The sequence below is a fragment of the Anomaloglossus baeobatrachus genome, chromosome 1, assembly GCF_048569485.1.
Source record: "Anomaloglossus baeobatrachus isolate aAnoBae1 chromosome 1, aAnoBae1.hap1, whole genome shotgun sequence".
NCBI classification, from domain to species: Eukaryota; Metazoa; Chordata; class Amphibia; order Anura; family Aromobatidae; genus Anomaloglossus; species Anomaloglossus baeobatrachus.
In genome coordinates this window covers 771058961-771084786 of record NC_134353.1, presented here as the reverse complement: position 1 = coordinate 771084786, position 25826 = coordinate 771058961, and the positions used below count along the sequence as shown (strand labels likewise).

At 43.4% G+C, this 25826-nt stretch overlaps 1 protein-coding gene across 1 annotated transcript in view; it reads left to right on the top strand.

The window, feature by feature from the left end:
- The window catches only part of ADAMTS19 (ADAM metallopeptidase with thrombospondin type 1 motif 19), a 422212-nt gene that overhangs the window by 366505 nt on the left and 29881 nt on the right, over positions 1-25826 (top strand). The window contains exon 18 of the mRNA XM_075341865.1: positions 6160-6317. Within this exon, the coding sequence (XP_075197980.1) occupies positions 6160-6317 (158 nt within the window). The remainder of the gene's footprint in view (positions 1-6159; positions 6318-25826) is intronic.

The window sequence follows — 25826 nt, the reverse complement described above, 5'->3', positions numbered from 1 at the left end:
GAGCATCCATCATGGTGGTACACTGCTTCCGGGCAAAGCATTCACTTCCGGGGCCGATAATTAACCCTCATTGAGTATTCACCGCTTTCCCTGCCCACCATGCCTGTGATTAGTTGTAGTCAGATGCGCCCCCACCCTGAGTGTCAGCGTGTCAGCTGACTGCTTCCAATCACAAGCGCTGTGTGCGTCTATATCATACAGTAAATATAGATAAATTAAAAAAACATACGTAGGGTCCCCCTGTATTATGGCACCCAGCACAGATAAAGCCCATGGCTACAGCCTGCAGCCCCCAACTGTGTGGTCATCTTGGTTGTGTATCAAAATAGAGGAACACAATGTAGCTTTTTTTTTTTTGTAAATTATTTAAATAAATAATTTAAAAAACCGATGTGCGGTCCCTCCCAATTTTGATATTGATATGCAGCCCGACAGCTGAGGGATGGTATTCTCAGGCTGGGGAGGCCTATTGTTAGGCCGCTCCATAGCCTAAAAATAGCAGCCTGCATCCATTAGATGCGACAAGCCCGATGCTTTTCCCAGCTCTTCCTGACTGCCTTGGTGCAGTGGCAATCAGGGTAATAGCAGGGGTTAATAACAGTTCACAACTGCCTCTAAGCCCTAGTGTCACACTTTACAAAGAATGTAGTACAGCATATTCCCCACTAGGTAGCAGCAGAGAGAAGGACAGACAAATTAACACAGTAACAGAAAGGCAGCTGAAGTACAGCAGAGTAACTTCAGCAAGCAGTAAACAGGCGAACCACCAGGGGACAAAAGAGTAGTCAGTCAGAGTCTAAAACCATGAAAGTTGAGTCACTGCAAAGGGATGATCAAAACCAAGTTAGAAAACAGAACCGAGTCAGAAGCCGGGAGATCAGGTATGCAGAAGGAAACATAAACAACAGACAGGAGCAGAAAGTCAGGGACTAGGACAGATGGACGAACGGGGAGGGGTACAGGTCAGGGCACGGTAACAAGGAATCAGATCAAACAGGAATTCTCATCAGAGCTACTCACAGGCTGCAGAGCAAAACTATAGCCAGCACCAGGATGTGTACCGCCCCCGCGACAGCGACCGAGCCCCTCGGATCCGGAGCCGCGGTGGCTCGAGGGGTCTCCAGACCGGGGGGTCCGCGCGGAGACTCGAATGTCAAAAGAAAAAGGGTAGTATGTAAAGGGGGATTGAAAGTTCATGACGCCACCCACGGTGCGTGGTAATGTGAGAGACCACCGCTGCTTTTGGGGAGCCCGGTGATGATGTTGAAGCAGCTGGATGTTTAACCCCTCCGTGGGTAGGGGGTTTGGGTGTCCCGGGGACCGTTGGGTAGTTGGCGTGTGGGGTGCCGTTGGGGATAGGAGAACGGTTTCTAGTGTACTCACTCAGTCTGGAAATAATCACACCGACAGCTTGTAAACCAGAGTTCTGAGCACCACTGCAGCTTGGAGGGAGCACGCTTGGGTCCGTGCCCTTGGTGTTGCGGTTAGTCTGTGACCCTTTCCTTTCCACTTGTGTTTCTCTTTGGACCCTCGAGTCTGAAACTGTTCAGGTCCAGCTCACCCGTATGGCTAACAGAGAGAGCTTGCTCTCAGGATTCACGCGTAGGATTTCTGAGGACTGTATTGGGAAAGTCCTATCCCATCGGTGCGCTAGTACCCCAATTTTTGAACGGGTTGGTGATGACACTTGAAGTCTTCAGCCCTGTCGGGTAAATTACCAGGACGCGTGAAGCTACTTCCCGGCCTAGGGTCCACATAGCCCGTCGTGTCCTGGCCTCTGCCCGGTGATAGCTCAAGACCGCCGGCTGCCCTCCTCAGCAGTCTGTGGCCCTTGACACAATCCCCTGCGACCGGGGTTCCAGCTCCTACCAGGCCCAGACCAACATCTGCCACCTAGTATCTACAGGAGCCCTGCTCCGTGACCTCTCCTCACAAGGGTCACCACTCCACCACCTCTCATTTCACTCTCCACAGCTCAACCGTCACTTTCTTCACTTTCCCCTCACCAACCCCCCCATGTCGGTGGCCCTATTCCCTTCAGGCCCCCCAATGGTGTGTCTGTTGGGTATAGTGTAAAGTTTTCCTAGGATTTTGATTGGCTCAGCTGTTAGCAACACCAAAGAACCCGGACCCGTAACCAAGGAGGGTGGATACTGTGCAGAAGGGCAGATTGCACAATACCCTGTGATGACCTGATAGGCCAGGGCATCACAGATGCAATTGCAGAGACCAGATATAGTGTCTCCTGAAACCAGAATGAGGCTGATGGGAGTTAACCCCTGATATGACTAGGTCAGGTCTGGGAAACTCTAGAGTGGAGAATCCTGGATCATGACACCTAGATTAGTAATGGAAAGCGTCTATGAGACACCACCTTTACTAATCTGTAAGTGAAAGTAAATAAACACAAACACCAAAAAAAACCTTATTTGAAATAAAATGACACCTCCCATTACTAAGCTAGAAGGTAAGCACTGCAGTATTAACTACTCAGGGACATTTTTCTGAGCATTCCCAGCAGGTTTGTTTACATACACATTCCTCATGATTGCCAACTTGACTTTTTAGATTTTTTTTCTCGACAGTTTATTAAAAAATCACGGACAGAAAATATTTTTTACTGACCTATTGTAAAACCGTAATAAATCAACCTATTTGTAAGTGATAAATGTCTACAGCCCATGGTTCTGATATGCAGACATCAGCTGCAGTCACTGCAAACTGTAAAATGATAATTGTGGACAAAATAATCTGTGAATGTGTCTTCAGCTGAAAAAATCAGACACCTTAAAAAATGTTTACACACAGGGCAAAAAATGCCTATTTTTACGGACTGTACCCATGTTGCAGTCCTCTCACAAATCTATTCTTATTTTTATCTTTTAATTTGTACTACTTTTTACTAAATAACACTTGAAAATGAACATATATGTCTATGGTATATTGGTAATGCTATTATAATGTTTTATGACATGTTTGCTATAAGAATTGTGTTTATTGGTGGATATGTACAGTTGTTCTGATTGGTTTTGCAGGGGGGTATAATAGAAGGGCTGAGCACTCTTGTATTAGCTTGAAAAAGACCCAGACTTACACAACGGATTAAAATGTTGCTGCTGTTTCTGTGATGATAATAATCTTTATATAGCGTTAACATATGCCATAGCATTTTACATACATCATCAATGTAATCATTGGGGCTCACAATCTAAATTCCCCATCAGTATGTCTTTGGAATGTGGCAGGAAACCCATGCAAACATGATGAGAACATACAAACTCTTTGAAGATGTTGTCCTTGGTGGGATTTGAACCCAGGACCACAGTGCTGCAAGACTGCAATGCTAGCCACTAAGCCACCATGTCCCAATAAAGCAAGTTGATCATCACTTAGAGCTTGCAGGCTATAGACCAGCCGGTGAATTGTCAATTAAGCAGTGGGAGGTTGGGCTGGCCAGGGAATGAAGCCAATATGACTGATCAAACTAAGCACAGGCACTCAATCCACACTTCCCATGGCCAAAAAGTTCATTGCACCTTCCCATCTACTTGTTTTTCATGTCCCCTTCTTCCTTAAGTGACAGATGTGGCTTTACAGGTGCCATAGATAGGTAGATATGCATGAAAAACAAGTAGGTGGGAAGATTCACTGAACTGTTTAGCAACCTTAAGGTTGCAGCAAGTACCTGCGCTTGGTTTGATCAGTCATTTAGTGCTGACAGACTCCGTTTAGAAAAGGTCATCTATTGGCTGTATAGTGCAGATGGAACAGAGCTGCTATATTTTGGCTGTAGTCTAAATATATTTGTATTGCAGAGGGGGAGTTTACAGAAGGGCTTGCCTGACGCACTGGAGATATAAGACTGCATTTTAAAGCACAGATGTTTATTAAATGTATAAAAAGAAGCCCATTTCGATTTTTCCCACTAAAGATGTTTGGATTTATCACAGGAAATAGCAATTGTTTCATATAGTATATCATATAGCAATGCTTCACAAAGCAGAGTATTGTTTATTCATATTGTACTACTCCTGAGATTTGTGGCTTTTAGTGAAAATTGTGCTAAGGACTTTTAGTAAACTTTATGGTACTTTTGAAACCAAGATAATGAGTATCCATTGTATTTAATTGGCAAAATAGCAGCAGAAGGGGATATCGCTTTACATTGCATTCACAAGTAGGTGGAGGAACTTCAAGACAAAGGAAATCAGCACTGAACCTGTCATATAGAAATGATAATATGCGGCAAAAAATAATTTTACCAAAATATTTGGTAAAATGTAAAGGATAACCTTATTAATGTGCTGCTTCATAGTGCAGCATATCTCATGTCAGCATTTTTATGTATATTTCCTTGATTCAGGACCTTACAATAACATTTATGGGTCCTGGCAAGAGCCCCTGACTGGAGTTTCTACTACAATTTTTGCCTTCAAAAACACTGGAATTATAATCAGCAATAAATGCCAGTGTACAGTGAAGGAAATAAGTATTTGATCTTTTGCTGATTTTGTAAGTTTGCCCACTGTCAAAGACATGAAAAGTCAATAATTTTAAGGTTAGGTTATTTATAACAGTGAGAGATAGAATATCCAAAATAAAGTCCAGAAAATCACATTGTATAAATTATATAAATTTATTTGCATTTTGCAGAGAGAAATAAGTATTTGATCCCTCTAGCAAACAAGACAATACGTGGTGGCAAAACCCTTGTTGGCAAGCACAGCAGTTAGATGTTTTTTGTAGTTGATGATGAGGTTTGAGCACATGTGAGGAGAATTTTAGTCCATTCTTTTTTGCAGATCATCTCTAAATCATTAAGATTTTGAGGCTGTTGCTTGGCAACTCTGAGCTTCAGCTTTCTTCATAGGTTTTCTATAGGATTAAGGTCTGGAGACTGGCTAGGCCACTTTATGGCCACTGTGTGCCCTTATCAGAGAAACACCCCCAAAATATAATGTTTCCACCTCCATGTTTGACAGTGGGGAGGATGTTCTTTGGGTTATAGGCAGCATTTTTCTTCCTCAAAACACGCTGAGTTGAGTTAATGCCAAAGAGCTAAATTTTTGTCTCATCTGCCCACAAAACCTTCTTTTAATCACTCTCAGAATCATCTAGGTGTTCATTGGCAAACTTCACACGGGCCTGCACATGTACCTTCTTGAGAAGCGGTACTTTAAGGGCACTGCAGGATTTAAGCCATTACAGTGTATTGTGTTACCAATAGTTTTCTTTGTGACAGTGGTCCCAGATGCCTTGAAATCATTAACAAGTTCCCCCCGTGTAGTTTTAGGCTGATCTCATACCTTTCTCATGTTCCTGGATACCCCACAAAGTGAGATTTTGCATGGTGGCCCAGATCGATGTCAATTGACACTCAGTTTGTATTTCTTCCATTTTCTTCCTATTGCACCATCAGTTGTCTCCTTCTCACCCAACATCTTCTTTATGGTTTTTTTGCCCATTCCAGCCTTGTACAGGTCCATGATTTTGTCCCTGACATCCTTAGAAAGCTCTTTGGTTTCGCCCATGTTGTAGAGGTTAGAGTCTGACTGATTTGGTTCTGTGGACAGGAGTCTTTATACAGGTGACAATTTAAGACAATTGTCTTATAGAATCATAGAATATTAGAGTTGGAATGCACCTCCTGGGTCATCTAGTCCAACCCCCTGCTCAAAGCAGGATTCACTAAATCATCCCAGACAGATTTCCATCTTTAATACAGGTAACGAGTTGATTAAGAGCATCTAAGTGGTCTGTAGGAGTCAGAACTCTTAATGCTTGGTAGGGGATCAAATACTTATTTTTCTGTAAATTGCAAATACATTTATATAATTTATACAATGTGATTTTCCGGATTTATTTTGGATATTCTATTTCTCACTGTTAAAATTAACCTATTCTTAAAATGATAGACTGTTCATGTTTTTGTCAGTGTGCAAACTTACAAAATCAGTAAGAGATCAAATAATTTCCTTCACTATACATGGGTATATGTTTACTAATTAATACTTCATAGCTTCATTTTAAATAGAAGTCATTATACCAGTGTACAGAGCCAAATTATTATGTGCAACTAGTATGTAATGCAAAAAACTATATAGAAAATATGTCCTTTTTTACTCCGTCTGTTTCCATAACCAATGCAATCTTAAACAGCTTTAAGAGACACCGGGAAACAGTCCATTAATGATGACTGGAAGATTGAAGAGCCTGGAAACTTCTATATGGCTGGAACTACAGTCAACTACATTCGGAGAGGACTCTGGGAGAAGATATCTGCAAAAGGCCCAACTACAACACCGCTCCATCTACTGGTAAGAAGCAATAAATGTAATATACAGTATAACTACCTAATGTCCACTTCTGGTGAATGTCATTGAAGTCATACATTACTTTGTTTCCTACAGTGCAATATTTATAGAGATTTATATTTCTACCTTTTGGGTTTCTGACAAAAATCAATCACTCTACTGTACATATACAAAGAAAAGTGGCATCTATTACTAATTGCTAATTTATTTTGTTTATTGTTACTTGCTGATTTTTTTTTTATGCTATATGAGGATAGTTTCCTTCAATTGATTTATATTAATTTCCCCTTTGATTGAATTGTTTTTCTATATTAAACTTTTTTCCTATGAATATACAGAGACGATTCAGCCTATTATACCTTTTTTTACTATATTATAGGCATGTCTTTCTGCAGGCTATATTACTATGACTCTGACATGTCTTACATGTCTAACATCCAGATCTTGGTGCAAATTTGCAGCAGAATTATTTTCGATTATGCACTCAATCATGCCACAGCATTTTTTCAGTTAATCCACATGTACAAAATTAAAGTTTCAGGAGTGTTATATTACAGTTCGTTTCAATCTAACCATGTTGGATCTTGATCCGTGTGTGCAGATTGTTATAGGAAAATATTCAAGAAAATATTCGAAAACGCTATATTAATTCAATGCAGCATATATATATTTTATTTTTTAAATTCATACAAAATTTCTTTTGGGATACAAAAAAGAGCAGACAGAACCACAGACTGTGCAATTAAAATTTAGTAAAAACCGCAGGGGGGCGTGTGTCTAACATACAAGGTCTGAGCACAACATGATTGTATAAATGTGGGCAACATATTTGTAGATAGAAAAAAGCATGATTGCAACCAAGTTTTTATGACAGTATACAATAGATAATCCCAAATATCTTTGAGTAAATATCTCTATTCAAAAAAGGGATTCTCTATTCAGGAAAAAATTCTGTACACTGTGCAATATGCACTATTGATCACAGAATAAGGTTTTGTAAATACCTCAATTAGTACAAAGAATAGCTGGTGATCTTCATACATAAAAAACAATTGTGGCACAGAATTTTAACCCATGATGTTCAAGTGCACCTATTGGCACATAGCAGCCATCAGCATTTATAAAGAGACAATTTGCAAATCAGACTATACATAATATATGCGCATGTGGAGCGCCCAGAATAATTGGAGGTACAATGACCTTACCCAAGAGCAAAGAAGCGCTTACAGACACTGTATACACACACCACCCTGCACCTCGACGCGCTTCGCTATCGCTTCATCGATGAAGCGATAGCGAAACGCGTCGAGGTGCAGGGTGGTGTGTGTATACAGTGTCTGTAAGCGCTTCTTTGCTCTTGGGTAAGGTCATTGTACCTCCAATTATTCTGGGCGCTCCACATGCGCATATATTATGTATAGTCTGATTTGCAAATTGTCTCTTTATAAATGCTGATGGCTGCTATGTGCCAATAGGTGCACTTGAACATCATGGGTTAAAATTCTGTGCCACAATTGTTTTTTATGTATGAAGATCACCAGCTATTCTTTGTACTAATTGAGGTATTTACAAAACCTTATTCTGTGATCAATAGTGCATATTGCACAGTGTACAGAATTTTTTCCTGAATAGAGAATCCCTTTTTTGAATAGAGATATTTACTCAAAGATATTTGGGATTATCTATTGTATACTGTCATAAAACCTTGGTTGCAATCATGCTTTTTTCTATCTACAAATATGTTGCCCACATTTATACAATCATGTTGTGCTCAGACCTTGTATGTTAGACACACGCCCCCCTGCGGTTTTTACTAAATTTTAATTGCACAGTCTGTGGTTCTGTCTGCTCTTTTTTGTATCCCAAAAGAAATTTTGTATGAATTTAAAAAATAAAATATATATATGCTGCATTGAATTAATATAGTGTTTTCGAATATTTTCTTGAATATGAAGGTCTTTTTTAGGAATATAATTCAAAGTTGTGTGACTCTTCATGAGATTACTGCATTAATATGGACTTAGGTATTCATGTTCTCTTGTTATAGGAAAATAATCCACTTTATACTCACCAGCTTTTAGTCAGCACTGAGTCTCTAGCGCTGCTCCAGTACTAGCTACAGTGCTGACCAGGGACTGACATACCTACGGTGCAGCTAGTGCAGCTGCATCGGGCCCAGATGTATAGCGGGTCCGCTGATACTGGCGACTATGTCAGTTGGATTTGAGTCCAAGGACACACATTCAGCTGAAATGTATTACTACACAGAGTTCCACCTGGTCTCTGCTCTGCAATACACACAAACAGCCAATCAAAGGCTGGCAGCTAGCGCCATGTGCCATGGCACTCAAGCTGAAGTTAGCTGCTGGGTCCTGAGTCAGCTATAAAAGAGGACATCATGCTTTATTGGGAAGGAAGGAAGGTATATATAACGTCAGCCTTAATTACATAGTTTCCTCTTTTATTATGTTTAACACCGTCACTTGTTAGATAGCATCCTCTCTAGTTAAGTATGGTGCCTTTCGTTATTATATAGCATCCTCGAATATGTACAGCACCATACTACTATTACATCTGATCTCATATTATTATTATTATTATTATTTATTATTATAGCGCCATTTATTCCATGGCGCTTTACAAGTGAAAGAGGGTATACGTACAACAATCATTAACAGTACAAAACAGACAGGTATAGGAGGAGAGAGGACCCTGCCCGCGAGGGCTCACAGTCTATAGGGAATGGGTGATGGTACAATAGGTGAGGACAGAGCTGGTTGCGCAGTGGTCTACTGGACTGAGGGCTATTGTAGGTTGTAGGCTTGTTGGAAGAGGTGGGTCTTGAGGTTCCTCTTGAAGCGTTCCATTATATTTAACACTATCCCTTACAGAGCGTATACTCATTATTTTTGTTATTCTCTGTATCCTCTATTTATTACTATTGATGGAGCAGCATCTGACAAGAAGACCAGTCCATCAGGCTCCTCCACTTAAAAAGAAGCTTTACCTTGTTCAATGAGCAGTCATTTTATTTTATATATAAAAAGATAGGATGCTATGAAATAAAGACAGGACACTAAATAACAAAAAATAAGACAATCCTATATGTAAGGTATGGTGCTGTACACAAGAGAGGACACTATGTAATAGCAGCGGAAATGTATATAGTGACTGGAGACTAGATATTTACAGTTAGGTCCAGAAATATTTGGACAGTGACACAAGTTTTGTTATTTTAGCTGTTTACAAAAACATGTTCAGAAATACAATTATATATATAATATGGGCTAAAAGTGCACACTCCCAGCTGCAATATGAGAGTTTTCACATCCAAATCGGAGAAAGGGTTTAGGAATCATAGCTCTGTAATGCATAGCCTCCTCTTTTTCAAGGGACCAAAAATAATTGGACAAGGGACTCTAAGGGCAGCAATTAACTCTGAAGGCGTCTCCCTCGTTAACCTGTAATCAATGAAGTAGTTAAAAGGTCTGGGGTTGATTACAGGTGTGTGGTTTTGCATTTGGAAGCTGTTGCTGTGACCAGACAACATGCGGTCTAAGGAACTCTCAATTGAGGTGAAGCAGAACATCCTGAGGCTGAAAAAAAAGAAAAAATCCATCAGAGAGATAGCAGACATGCTTGGAGTAGCAAAATCAACAGTCGGGTACATTCTGAGAAAAAAGGAATTGACTGGTGAGCTTGGGAACTCAAAAAGGCCTTGGCGTCCACGGATGACAACAGTGGTGAATGATCGCCGCATACTTTCTTTGGTGAAGAAGAACCCGTTCACAACATCAACTGAAGTCCAGAACACTCTCAGTGAAGTAGGTGTATCTGTCTCTAAGTCAACAGTAAAGAGAAGACTCCATGAAAGTAAATACAAAGGGTTCACATCTAGATGCAAACCATTCATCAATTCCAAAAATAGACAGGCCAGAGTTAAATTTGCTGAAAAACACCTCATGAAGCCAGCTCAGTTCTGGAAAAGTATTCTATGGACAGATGAGACAAAGATCAACCTGTACCAGAATGATGGGAAGAAAACAGTTTGGAGAAGAAAGGGAACGGCACATGATCCAAGGCACACCACATCCTCTGTAAAACATGGTGGAGGCAACGTGGTGGCATGGGCATGCATGGCTTTCAATGGCACTGGGTCACTTGTGTTTATTGATGACATAACAGCAGACAAGAGTAGCCGGATGAATTCTGAAGTGTACCGGGATATACTTTCAGCCCAGATTCAGCCAAATGCCGCAAAGTTGATCGTACTGCGCTTCATAGTACAGATGGACAATGACCCCAAGCATACAGCCAAAGCTACCCAGGAGTTCATGAGTGCAAAAAAGTGGAACATTCTCCAATGGCCAAGTCAATCACCAGATCTTAACCCAATTGAGCATGCATTTCACTTGCTCAAATCCAGACTTACGATGGAAAGACCCACAAACAAGCAAGACCTGAAGGCTGCGGCTGTAAGGGCCTGGCAAAGCATTAAGAAGGAGGAAACCCAGTGTTTGGTGATGTCCATGGGTTCCAGACTTAAGGCAGTGATTGCCTCCAAAGGATTCGCACAAAATATTGAAAATAAAAATATTTTGTTTGGGTTTGGTTTATTTGTCCAATTACTTTTGACCTCCTAAAATGTGGAGTGTTTGTAAAGAAATGTGTACAATTCCTACAATTTCTATCAGATATTTTTGTTCAAAACTTCAAATTAAACGTTACAATCTGAATTTGAATTCTGTTGTAGAGGTTTCATTTCAAATCCAATGTGGTGGCATGCAGAGTCCAACTCGCGAAAATTGTGTCACTGTCCAAATATTTCTGGACCTAACTGTATATAAACTGGTCCTACAAATTGTTAACTCAAGGAGGCTGAATACAAATGCATTTGATAATTATCAGATTTAAATATTTTAATAAATTTAGAAAACCAAGTAAAATGTCCTTTTCACTTTATAAATACTTGCTACTTAGGCTGCTATATCACTTAAAACCCAATAAAATAGATTTAAGTTTGTGGCTGTAACTTAAAAAAATGCAAGAAAGTTCTGAGTATGAATACGTTTTCAAGGGACTGTATATTGTGTGTCTTTGTATATATACTAATCGTGATGTGCATTTGTATTCAGCCCCCCTGAATCAACACTTAGTAGGGCCACCTTTTGCTGCAATTACTGCTATTAGTCTTTTGGGGTATGTATCTACCAGCTTTGCACATCTAGAAGCTAATGTTTTTGCCCATTTTTCTTTGCAAACTAGCTCTAGCTCAATGAGGTTAGATGGAGAGAGTCTGTGTACAGCAATTTTTAAGTTTTGTCACAGATTTTCAATGGGATTTAGGTCTGGCTGGGCCATTCACACACATGAATATGCTGTGATCTAAATGATTCCATTGTAGCTCTGGCAGTGTGTTTAAGGTCTTTGTCCGGCTGGAAGGGGAACCTATGCCCAATTCTCAAGACTTTTGCAGCCTCTTGCATGATTTCCTCCAGGATTGCCCTGTATTTAGCTCCCTCCATCTATCCATCAACTCTTATCAGCTTCCTAGTCCCTATTGATGAAAAGCATCCCCACAAAATGATGAACATAAGATTGTATAACAGTTCCATGACAGTCGGCTCACTAGCAGGAGCCGAAGATCATTAGCATGTCGTTCTCAAATTGGATGCCATACGCTAAAGTGACTCCAGCCTAAAGGCCCAGTCACACTAAACAACTTACCAGCGATCCCTATCAGGTTGGATCATTGTTGGGATCGCTGGTAAGTTGCTAGGAGGTTGCTGGTGAGATGTCACACTGCGACGCTCCAGCGATCCCACCAGCAACCTGACCTGGCAGGGATCGCTGGAGCGTGGCTACACGAGTTGCTGGTGAGCTCACCAGCAACCAGTGACCAGCCCCCAGCCAGCAGCGCCACGTGGAAGTGATGCTGCGTTTGGTAACTAAGGTAAATATCAGGTAACCAACCCAATATTTACCTTGGTTACCAGTGCACACCGCTTAGCGCTGGCTCCCTGCACTCCTAGCTACAGTACACATGGGGTTAATTACCCAATGTGTACTGCAGCTACATGTGCAGAGAGCAGGGAGCCGCGCACACTGCTTAGCGCTGGCTCCCTGCTCTCCTAGCTACAGTACACATCGGGTTAATTACCCGATGTGTACTGCAGCTACATGTGCACAGAGCAGGAGCCGGCACTGACAGCTGAGAGCGGCGGATGCTGGTAATGAAGGTAAATATCGGGTAACCAAGGTAAGGGCTTCTTGGTTACCCGATGTTTACTGTGGTTACCAGAGTCCACAGAAGCCGGATCCTGCTGCCTGCACATTTAGTTGTTGCTCTGTCGCTGTCACACACAGCGATGTGTGCTTCACAGCGGGAGAGCAACAACTAAAAAAATGGCCCAGGACATTCAGCAACAACCAACGACCTCACAGCAGGGGCCGGGTTGTTGCTGGATGTCACACAGCAACATCACTAGCAACATCGCTGTTACGTCACAAAAGTTGTTCGTTAGCAGCGATGTTGCTAGCGATGTTGCTAGCGATGTTGTTTAGTGTGACTGGGCCTTAATAGTTGTCCTGTGGACAGATTCACCCTCCTCCTGTTTCTCTAATTGGTGCTTTCCTTGCTTGGGAATAGAGATGAGGGAACCTGGGGTTCATTTTTTAAACCAAGCAACAACTTAAAAAACAGGGATCGCCTTCGGAGTTCGAATGCTTCAATGGCAAACTTAACCACAAGTAAACTTAACACGTGCAATGCTGTGCTCAGGTATGCTTGGTGCTCAGCCCTCTGCGAGCCAATGGCAGTGTTTAAACGGCTCACACTAGGGGTAACAACAGCATAATCACCTGTAGTTTGCACCCCCAAACAACAATTTGAAAATACCTGCTCACCCTACGCCAGAAGTGATCTGCTTATGGCTGGCTGCATGTGGAAGGAAAACTCAAACTGCCAATTAGTGTATCCAAACCTCATCTGGCAAAGTTTGGACATGTGGAGGTTCGGTTTATTTGCTGCCAGCGAACAAAACCTACAAAGTATAATATTTCAGGAATCGCGGGGCACCTGTGGAAGTACAGAACATAGGCTCACAGGACTCATCACAAGACGTGTGCAAACACTAGGACAGCGGGACACTTTATGGTCAACTGTTAAATCTGCCAGGTGAGGGGATCTCTAGGGTCTCTCACCAACCAAAGAGTCTGAAGCATCAGCAGCAAAGAGGGGACCTGGGATCAGGTCAGAAGTCCACCATTAAATAGTCCAGGCTGCCTGCAATAGGATCAAGACTGAAACGGAGGGGTTCCCCAGAAGCTCTAAGGGGTACTTTGCACACTATGACATCGCAGGTGCGATGTTGGTGGGATCAAATCGAAAGTGACGCACATCCGGCGTCACTGTCGACATCGGAGTATGTGAATCCTATTTACTACGATTAAGGAGCGCAAAAGCGTCGAAATCGTATGATCGGTGTGGCGTCGGTCATTTCCATAATTTCGGAAGGACCGATGTTACGATGTGGTTCCTCGTTCCTCACACTCACACTGTGTGTGAAGCCGCAGGAGCGAGGAACATCTCCTTACCTGCGTCCCGACTGCAATGAAGAAGGAAGGAGGTGGGCCAGATGTTTACGTCCCGCTCATCTCCGCCCCCCTGCTTCTATTGGCTGCATGTCGTGTGACGTCGCTGTGACGCCGCACGACCCGGCCCCTTAGGAAGGAGGCGGTTCGCCGGCCAGAGCGACGTCTCAGGGCAGGTAAGTGCATGTGAAGCCGCCGTAGCGATAATGTTCGCTACAGCAGCTATCACAAGATATCGCAGCTGCGACGGGGGCGGGGGCTATCGAGCTCGGCATCGCTACCATCGGCTTGCGATGTCGTAGTGTGCAAAGTACCCCTAAGTCATGGGAGCCCAATACAACAAGTATGTATGGAGGACAGCTACCCCAGGTCAGCTGGCACAGAGAACAAGGGGAGCGGGAACACCTGAAACCGGCACCAGCACGTCCAGGTACTAAGCCAAAGTAAAAAGGTAAGTTGAAACTGCAATACCAGTGTGGACTGTTTCCTTCTCACCAACGTAGACATGCACTGACTGTTCCCTACTACAGCCCCCTCATCATCCACTGCTGGGGCATAGTCCTGCTTGCAGAGGACCCAAAACACCTAAACTGCATTACTTCACCAGCTCCAGCAGGACCCTGCAGCGGCTTTAATAACCTGGCTGCACACCGCAAGTGGCGTAGTCGAAAACTCTTTTATTTTTTTTCCATTTTTCACCCCCTTTTATCGGAGCGAACCCCAGGGTCATGGAACGGGCATCGACCACGACTGTTCCCCCTGCCCACCACACGCCGGGACCAAGTACCCCACAGCCCTTGGGCGTCACATAGAACAAATGTAATAAATTACACATAGAGAAAACCCAAGATAAAAATAATATAGCCTGTGCCCTTATTCAGACTGAGGTCTGTTTTGACACATGGTAAGGATTTAATACTAGGGAGTGTTAGGTACCGTCCTGATTTGGGTACACCTTGTTGCAGTGAGATGGCTTTATGCTTTTTTCGTCAAAAATAGTGTTTACTAAGTACCCTATGTTTATATGCTCTATTGCTTTTACTTATTTACAGCAGGGTATAGGTCTATATTATTTTCATCTTGGGTTTTCTGTATCTTATGCCCAGTTTGAACATGCGCTTACAAGTTGCATGCATACCAACTCATGCTCCGTTTCATATTTTTGTTTTTTCCTAAATTACACATAGGTGTACTCAATTTACTTCTTAGGTGATTTCTGAAGGCAATTAGTCACTACGGATTTTAGTTAAGGATATCAGACTACAGGGGGCTGAATACAAATGCACATCACAATTTTAGGATTTATATTTTTAAAATATTTAGAAAACCATGCATCAATCCCTTTAAACTTCATATATATTTGCTATTTTGTGTTAATTTATCACAAAAAATCCAAATGAAATACATTTAAGCTTCTGAGTGTAATGTGAAAAAATGCTGAAAAGTCCACAGGGTATGAAAAATTTTCAAGGTATCGTACATAATCTGTAGCATTGTCATCATAAAAGGAGAGCGGCCTAAACACTTTTGTTGCACAAGGGCCCTAAGCTGTCAGTGTCCACCCATGATGCGGACATCACAGTGTCAACAGCTCAGCAGTCAACCAGTGACCCTCCCAGAGTCCAGTACTGTCTATGGTGCTGACATAAAGTCAACAGTGTGGCAGTCAATCAGTGAGTTCAGCGGCTCACTGATTGGCTGCTGCGCTGTCAACCTGACATTAGTGCTGCAGCCAATACTAGAAACAAGGAAGAGCACCAGACACTTAGCACTGGACCAGGAGATGGTGAGTATGTGACGCCCTGGCAAAACCAGCTAGTCACAGTTAGGCCCCCGCATTACATCGTTCCCTTGCTAGGAAACACACAGCCAACCAGAAACCCTAGTCACCCCCTAGGGAAAGATAGACACACCAGTGGGCGTGACCAGGCGGTTGAGAGACACCCACCCAGGGGTCTAGGCGGCCCAGGGTGGGAAAACAAGCAGTTCAGCTCAGTCAGATAGTGTTTGGAGTTCAGTTTGGAGAGGAGTGTGGGCTGAGCTAAGTGTAGCTCCAGCAGGGAGTTCAAGTTGAACGGTACCAGGGTAGGAGCTCTGGTGCCACTGGCTAGGAGGCAGACGGTGGTCTCTGTCAGCAGGAGATGGGAAGACAGCTCGGCAGAACCGAGGTGGACCAGGACAGGGTTGTAGCCCGCCAGTACCGACACGGGAACCGACCCGGAAACCATAGCACAAAGGGGGGTACTCGGACCCTGAAGCCAGAAACCGGAACCAAGCGGACTGGTTAATTAACCGATTGAGGCCAGGACTAAAGGTCCTGTCCCACCCAAAGTCCCTCATAGAAGACAACAGCCCACCGATTAGGGATAAGAGGTCACCGCCAGGGCCCATTGATCCCACGGGCCAGGGTCTGCGGGCACAGCTCCTTAGGCCACATCCAGCTGGGAGCGGGCTCCTGAGTTTCACACTAGGAAAGTCCACCTTACACAAAGCAGTGCAGGAAAAGGATCGAGACCACCAGCCGGGTGAAGGGACCTTAACGCAACCGGCCGCGGCACCGGCCATCAACACCTTGGTTTCCCAGAGACTTGTGTTTTACTAACAGTGAGTACACCAGCACCCCCTGCGGTCGCCATCCCCTGCATCAAGCCACCGGGTCTTGGGCCACCATCCCTGCCCATGGAGGTGTTAACAACTTGCTGCACAACATCTCCCCCGGGTGCCCCATAATTGCAGCGGTGGTGTCCCAACTCACCACACACCGTGGGTGGCATCATGAACTTGCTACGGCCTAGCCCGTACATCTACGTCCTCCCATTTATTTGGCGTGTCTGCGAGACCTCCGGGTCCAGAGACCCTCGAGCCACCACCCCAGAAGGCCTGGACCCGAGCAGATCCGGCTGCTGGCACGGGGGCGGCACAAGTAAAGAATTGGATTTTTTTTATAAGAACAGAACTCTACCCAGAGACCAAGATTTTTTGAAGGGAGAAAACCCCTTTAAGTTGCATGCTGATTTGTAAGATTAAATGACAAGTCAGCTATATTTTCTTGTGTGCACAAATGAACATGATTGGCAAAACCCCAAGCTTAATGTATAACTTGACCAACAACAGGCAATCTACTAACATCTTGTGTACAGTACATAGGGTGTCATGTGCATAGATCCTTTTTGGTGGTAGACTGTTTCTACAGGTTTTTTTGCACTATTTTTCTTTCCTTCAGCAAAAAATATCTTCCTGGTATGGCATATCTGTAGCGGGAAGGCCAGGGGCACGGCAGAGACTCAGTCCCTTTGCTGTGATGTGGCCTTTCTCTCACTTTGGCCTGTGCCCTGGTCCTTTTTATAGAGCAAAGGGATAGTTATGTTTGGCTGGAGTCCAGGTTTGGTGGGTGGACTTTGTGTGTGCAAGCCATACCTTTATGCAGGTCCTCAAATAATCCAGGATGCTCCCATTAATGATTGATATTATTTAGTTTTCTTATTCAACAGTGTTTTATTAACAGTTGCGCACAGTACTTCAGTACTGTGGGCACAACAGTATATCATTACTGTGGACACAACACTTGAACACTGTAGGTATGGAGCACTTTACTTCAAAAGACACCTCTACCGCAGAATGCTCCTTGGCTCTAGGTATTACTGCTGCTCTTACACTGTCCTTTCCTTCCCTTTCTGACATCTAGTTCCACTTAGTAAAGTCATAAAGTCCCACTCGGCCATGGTCATGCCCAGCTCTTGTGGCCATGTTCACTAATGGTTCTTGCCGATCTGCACTTTTGTTCACTTAGCTTCTCCATGTCAACCTGTTGTTACATCCTCACCTGAGTCCGCTCCAGCGACTTCTACTTCGATCACCAGGCAACGCCGTGTTCCTTCCGTGGATAGTGCTGGTGATGGGAGAGAAGTCGATGCCAGTGGCGCTGGTTGTCACAGGCTCCGCTCATCCACTGAGCTGGGTTTCCTTGGGATCTGGAATACCACTGGCTGACTGTAGGTGACGTGTGTCTTCCAGCTGAAGATACCATCATTCAGCTACAACTAATGGGAAGACACTACACTCTTCTTATTTCCTTTCCTGTTTGCTGGCCACTGCCAGAGGTAGTTCTGTATTCCTGGTTCCTGTCCTGCCCTGTCCCGCCCTGTTCTGTTTAGTGATTATGGTGTTCTGACTTCTGCTTGTTTCCTGACTACCTTCCTGCCTGCTGTTTATGTACCTTGCTGCCCGATCCGGATTTGACCTCTGCTTTTTTTTCTGATTACGTCCTTGCCTGCCAATTCTGTCCCTGTTTTGCATTTCCCGGTTCGATAGTGATCACCGGGGCCCTGTGTAATTCCAAATCCCTGAATAGGGGTTAAATGGTCTCAGGGTTCTAGGGGTCCTGCTTGGTAAGTGGCTTCCATCTAGCCTGTCCATTACAGCCCGTCTGAGTCTTTAGATCCAGGCAGGCATTACACCTGTTCGCCCAAGTCTATCTGAGCCCTCCATTATTGCACTATTGTACCGCTGGATTCAGTTGCGACCCAGGATGCCTGGGTTGGAGTCTGGTACTCACTTCAGTGGGGTAGAGCACTCTGCTGTTCCCTCCTACATTACAGGTTTTGTTTCTGGTTTTGGGCCTCACCACGGATACCCGTTCTCGAACCTATGTATTTGTTGACTTGCATACTACCAATCCTCTCTGAACTTTTACTTTACACTATTCTCTGTCTTCATAATCCTTATCTCTGCCTATATATATATATATATATATATATATATATATATATATATATATATAATGCATTATTCTGTCTGTCTGTCTGTCTGTCTTGCTCCAAAATTGTGTCCTTACGGTGACATACGGTGACACAAAGCTGATTGGCCGCTGGGCTCGCCATGGCCCCGCCCCCTCGCACGGATTGGCCGCTCGCCTCGGCTCCTCCCCCCGCATGGATTGGCCGCTCGCCTCGCCTCGCTCGGATCCGCCCCCCCGCACGGATTGGCCGCCACTCAGACTCACACTCACACTTTCACACTCACATCAGATCGTATCCACGTCCTGCAGCGGCGGAACACACACACCTCACACACACATCAGATCGCATCCACGTTCTGCAGCGGCGGAACACACACACCTCACACACACATAAGAACAGACACACACACACACACACACACATCAGATCACACTCACTCTCACACACACCTCACACACACATCAGATCACATCCACATACTCACAACATCCCGTGATATCGCTTGCTTCTCGGCGGTGATACTGTGCAGTGATCTTCCAGGACCTGCCGGAGGATCAAATGGCCGGAAGCATGTGGTATCTCCGGATGTTGTGAGTGTGTCAGCACATATGTGCGATATCGTCAGTGTGTGTGTGTATGTGATCGGATGTGTGTGAGTGTCTGTGTGTGAGTGTATGTGATCGGATGTGTGTGAGTGTATGCGATCGGATGTGTGTGAGTGTGTGTGTGTGTGTGTGTGTGTGAGTGTATGCGATTGGATCTGTGAGTGTCGGCAGAGGAGCACGGCGTGCAGCACAGCTGCTGGGACCGCCCACCGGTGGGCACAGGGAGAAGTGGTGTGTGTGTGTGTGAGTGTATGCGATCAGATGTGTGCGTGTTTACTGTCTGATGTGTGACTGTGGAGCACGATGGGGGGTGCACAGCATGGGGGATGGAGCACGATGGGGGGTGCGCAGCATGGGGGATGGAGCACGATGGGGAGTGCGCAGCATGGGGGATGGAGCACGGTGGTGGGTGCGCAGCATGGGGGATGGAGAACGATGGGGGGTGTGCAGCATGGGGGATGGAGAACGATGGGGGGTGCGCAGCATGGGGGATGGGGAACGATGGGGAGTGTGCAGCATGGGTGATGGAGCACGTTTGGGAGTGCGCAGCATGGGGGATGGAGCACGATGGGGAGTGCGCAGCATGGGGGATGGAGCACGATGGGGAGTGCGCAGCATGAGGGATGGAGCACGATGGGGAGTGCGCAGCATGAGGGATGGAGCACGATGGGGAGTGCGCAGCATGGGGGATGGATCACGATGGGGAGTGCGCAGCATGGGGGATGGAGCACGATGGGGAGTGCGCAGCATGGGGGATGGAGCACGATGGGGAGTGTGCAGCATGGGGGATGGAGCACGATGGGGAGTGCGCAGCATGGGGGATGGAGCACGATGGGGAGTGCGCAGCATGGGGGATGGAGCACGATGGGGAGTGCGCAGCATGGGGGATGGAGCACGATGGGGAGTGCGCAGCATGGGGGATGGAGCACGATGGGGTGTGCGCAGCATGGGGGATGGAGCACGATGGGGAGTGCGCAGCATGGGGGATGGAGCACGATGGGGAGTGCGCAGCATGGGGGATGGAGCACGATGGGGAGTGCGCAGCATGGGGGATGGAGCAAGATGGGGAGTGCGCAGCATGGGGGATGGAGCACGATGGGGAATGCGCAGCATGGAGGATGGAGCACAATGGGGAGTGGGGATGGAGCACGATGGGGGGTGCGCAGCATGGGGGATGGAGCACGATGGGGGCTGCGCAGCATGGGGGATGGAGCACGATGGGGGGTGGACCACGATGAAGGGTGCACACCTCCCCCCAAAACACACTCACACACTGCCACACACGCACTGCACAACACACCACACACACACACTGGGAACCACAAACATCGTTCTACACAGACACCCACACACACAGACAACGCCGCAGACACACAACACCCAACACACAAACACCGCGGCACACACAAATATACGCACATACTGCACAACACACACATTGCACAAAACATACCTCCCCCCAAAACACACACACACACCCACACAAACCGCGCAACGCACATACACAACGATACAGACACAGCGCTCCACAAATAACGACACACAACGCAACACACAAACAACACCGCTCTCACCCCCCGTTACACCCAGAACATGTACAGCCCCTACACAAACACTTGGTAACTGCACACAACAACATCTATATATATATATATATATATATATATATATATATATATATATAACAAAAATCATACATTAACTACACAATACGTAAATTCTAGAATACCCGATGCGTAGAATCGGGCCACCTTCTAGTATATATATATATATATATTGTGAGACAGGGGATATAGCTCAGCTGGGATCTTTGCTTTGGTCCAAGCGAGTGGCTATGGATTCACAGATGACAGCGGCAGACTGGCAGGTTCCAAACAGATACGGCCACTGCCGTGTTTATTGTGTATACTTATGCCTCAGTGTTACACATACAAAAACAGGAAAATAAATGTCTAAGGCCGTCTGGCCACTAACTAACAACAGAATGCTAACTACAAAATAAACCTATGTAACAAACAAAACAGTATTCTCTTACTGTGTGGGTTCCTCAGCACATCCAGTGGAGGTATAAAGTCTCAGCCCCAGCAGCCATGAGCCTCTCCTGCTATCCTCAGCAGGTTCTTTTTCACTGAATGCCTCCTGATTATTTCAGCTGATCCAGTGAGGGATCAAAACCTGGATTTAATGTGGAGAAGGGAGCAACCAGTCCCACTGCCATTCCTACTGATTGCTCCAGGAAAAACCGAGCCCAAAATTACACTGAAATAAACAGGCTTCAGTGACTACCTTATTGCTGAGCCAGATATAATGTTCCCAGCTTTTCCCAGCCCATTTGCATGGGCCGACCGCTCCACAGTCAGTACGTGGAGACATATGAAATGAACCGAGGGGAAACATACCTGTTCTCTAGTACTTCTCCCCTCGGCATCTCACAATATATATATATATATATATATACATATATATATATATATATATATATATATATATATTCTCCCTAACCCCTCACATTGTTCTTAACTATTCTCTGTCTGGCTACTCCTATTGCTAGGCAACCTTTAACATTTTGACAAGGAGCAGTACTTGAAGCCTGCCACTAGATGGCCACATGTGCAACATCAGCATAAACACATAATAATTAATAATTTTATTCATTTATTTAGCTCTATGAATTCCATAGCTCTTTACATACATCGGCAACACTATTCCCATTGGGGCTCACAATCTAGAGTCCCTATTTGTATGTCTTTGGAGTATGGGAGGAAACTGGAGTACCCAGAGCAAAGCCACGCAAACACGGGGAGAACATACAAACTCCCTGCAGATGTTGTCCTTGGTGGGATTTGAACACATCAACATTATATACACTATTCTACACACCAATGGAGATTTTCAGGGGCGGGTGCAAAGGTCCCACACCCCCTTACATGTGAAGAACATTTGTGAACTTGCAGCATCACCTCATAGTTTGTACTACTGTGTGGAGGAGGCCTTTGTCTTAATACCGAAATAAAACTTTTAAAAAAATGAAGGAAAAAAAGGTCAACAAAATAAGAGATGTGATTGAGCTGAATTTCCTGGACACACTCGTCCATTCTGAGGCAAAAACAACATTTTGAAATTCACAGAAAATGTCATAACTATTCCAGTATTACTATTTATTTTGCTCCAGCTTCTGGATCTTCTTCCATCAGAGTTTGGCTGGAATAGAATATAGACACCAAACAATTCTGCTTCAAATAAACTTTTGGCTTGTTCCTGGCAACCTGACTAAAAGAAGAACTGGAATTGTTTAATCAGAGAAAGTATTAATAGATGTAAATATTTATAGGCGATTTCTAGGGTTGTCGAAGTTAATACCACGTAACCGTTACATTTTCAGGAATCTCAATCTCATGTGGAAAATGGTAGCCAATGAGAATTGAGCAATGCTTAAAGGGAACATGTTACGTTTTACACGTTGTCCGATCTGTGAACACCATGGTACAGAGAAGGACAAGCTGATCAGAATGATAGGTTTGCAGGAAAAGATTAAGTTTCAATTTTAATTTATTAATTTAAACCTCTTGTGGTTGTATAGAATGGAGCCAGGTGATGGCCGTCAGGGCTCTTCTTCACTTTACTAAACTGAACTTGTAATATAGTAACAAAAAGGTGCACTCTGTAGGGCTAAGATATGTGGAACAATGAATATGGGAATACAGACATGCATTACTGCTATGAAAAACATGTAAAAATTGAGATACTTAGCACACAAAAATTGCCAGTTTTATGTGAGCCCAACAAGCCAACGACAAAGCGATCTCTTTTTGTTGGGTCCCTATCAAACTAATGCCTCTCAAAACCTACAATGTATGGGCAGACAGGAACCTGAAAATTGAGAATTAAAATCGCCTGAGGCCGAAGAGCAGAAGTGCTAGATCAGAAGGCATGACCATGTAATCTAAGAAAAAGACTGATAGTACATCCTACCTTTCGAATATGAACAGGTGCAAACTGAATATGAACCTAGTAACAAAAAGGAGACAGTTGCACACTGCAGTGCTACGATACGTGGAACAATAAATATGGGAATATAGACATGGATTACTGTTATGAAAAGACATGTAAAAAATGAGATACTTAGCACAAAAAATGGCCAGTTTTATGTGAATCCAACAGCCAATGGCAAGGCAAGGCACATATCTTACCACTACAGAGTGCAACTGTCTCTTTTTTGTTACAATGTTCCATGTGGTCAGGACAGGTTTCCCTATAACATGTGCTTCATACATTTTGATAAATGCATTACTATTTATTGTGGATATTTTCTATTGCTAATATTGCTCATTTTATCCTGTCCTACTTAGACCAACTTGTCTTAACATTGTTATATCTAGCCATATATTATTAGGTTACTTGGGAGATCGATGATGTTCCCATATTAATAGGGATTTTTCTTAAACGAAAAAATTTCCCAATTTTTTTGCCTTTTTTAAATGTTTTTAATGTTTTTCTGTGCACTTTAATTAAGTTATAAAGGTATTTTTTCACAATACTGATTTTGCATACGCTTTATATATTTTTTTTTTTACAGGATTACTGGTGCCTTATATACACCCTCCTCTTATTTTATCCATAAAAATTTAGCCCCAAACATAAGAGGCATAAATTATTTAATTATCCAAATGAGAACATTTTTTTAGATTCGTTAAAAGCTCATGTACGATAAAACCTGAAAATGTGCCTGGTCAGAAACGGAGAAAAATGGTCCCGTGCTGAACTGGTTAAAGAGTAACTGTCATTTTATTTATTTTTATTATTTCACAAATAATTAGTACAAATAATTATAATAATAATTAATGAGAAGATAAGAAACTTTGTAATAATCTTATGAGATAAATACAGTATGCTTCTTTTTTTTTCCTGGACTGATTATTCACTCTTAAAATTCTCAATTCACATGAAAAATCTGTATTCAGCGAAAACAGATTTTCTTATTACTTTTAAAAGACTTAACAGTTGGTGCTAATAAGATTCTATGGAGAAGGGAAGAGAGAGGAAATAAAGTCAGACACAGGCATTCTGCTGTTAATTCTGAAAGGTTGGTTAAGTTTTCCTGTGGTGGCACTAACAGTGCCTTGAAAATATATTGATACCGCCAAACTTTTCCACATTTTTTCATGTTACACCCTTAAACTGAAATGTATTTTAGTGGGATTTTATATAATATACCAACACAAAGTATTTGTGAAGTGTAAAGGAAATGACACATGGTTTTACCAATATTTAAACAATATAAATGTGAACATGATGACGTGCATTTGTATTGAGCTTCCCTAAGTCAATACTTTGAAGGACCACGTTTCACTGCAATTTTTGCTGCAAGTCATTTGGGATATGTGCCTAATAACTCTGTACATCTAAAGACTACATTTGTTGCCCATTCTTCTGTGCAAAATAGCTCAGTGAGATTGGATGGAGACGTCTTTGAACAGCTGAATAGAAATATGTCACAATTTTCAGATTTATATTTTAGAATTATTTAGAAAGCCTTGTATCATTTCCTTTACACTTCACAAATACTTGCTACTTTGTATTGGTATGTTATATAAAATCTCAATAAAACACATTAATATGGGCGTATTGTGGAAAGTTCATGGGGTATGAATGCTTTTTAAGGAACTGTGCTGCTAAATTCCCCCCACAGATGTCAATTTCAAATGGATACCTTAAGTTGGACGTGAGCCCCTGACTTTCTGAAGTTGTGTTTTTACACATTTGCATGTTTTCTGACCCGTAGGTGATGCAAACTGCTTTTTCGTTTGTCATTTATTTACTGATACCACCAGTATATTTACATCAATTACCTTACCTTTTCCTGGTCTATAGTATGATGCCAATAAATCTGACAGCATTTTCATGATGGCATAGTCTCTTTAAAGGGAATCTGTCACTAGATTTGTGCTATGATATGATATGAGAGCAGCATAATATAAGAGTAGGAACCTTGAGACAAGCGACGTGTCAGTTACTGAGCTGCTTCTTGTAGTTTTGATAAAATCAGTTTTATCTGCTGCAGAAGTACTAATTCTAAATGCTGAGTTCTGTATAACCCCACCCACACCACTGATTGGAAGCTTTCTGTTTACTCTGTGCATAGGCAGAAAGTTACCAAACAGTGGTAGGGCAGAATTATTCAGAGTTCATGAATATGGATGACTATATGGAAGTAGGTTTACTAGTCCTCTAGTGATGATCTCCTGCACTAATCACTAAGGCTATGTTCACACACTGCGTTTTTGACCTGCGTTTTTGGTCCGTTTTTGCTGCAGAAATTTCTTGAGAAATTCTTGTAACCTTTCTGCAGACATTCCCCAGCAAAACCTATGGCAAAAAAAATTAGCTGTGCGCACACTGTGTTTTTTTCTTAAGAAAATTCTTTCAGTAGATTTTCTTAAGAAAAAGAATGAGCATGTCACTTCTTTTCTGCAGCTAATTGTGTTATTTGCCATAGATAATTGGCACAATAACGCAGGGAGCAACCAGCGGTAAAAACGCACCAAAAACGCACCGAAAACGTGGCAAAAACGCAG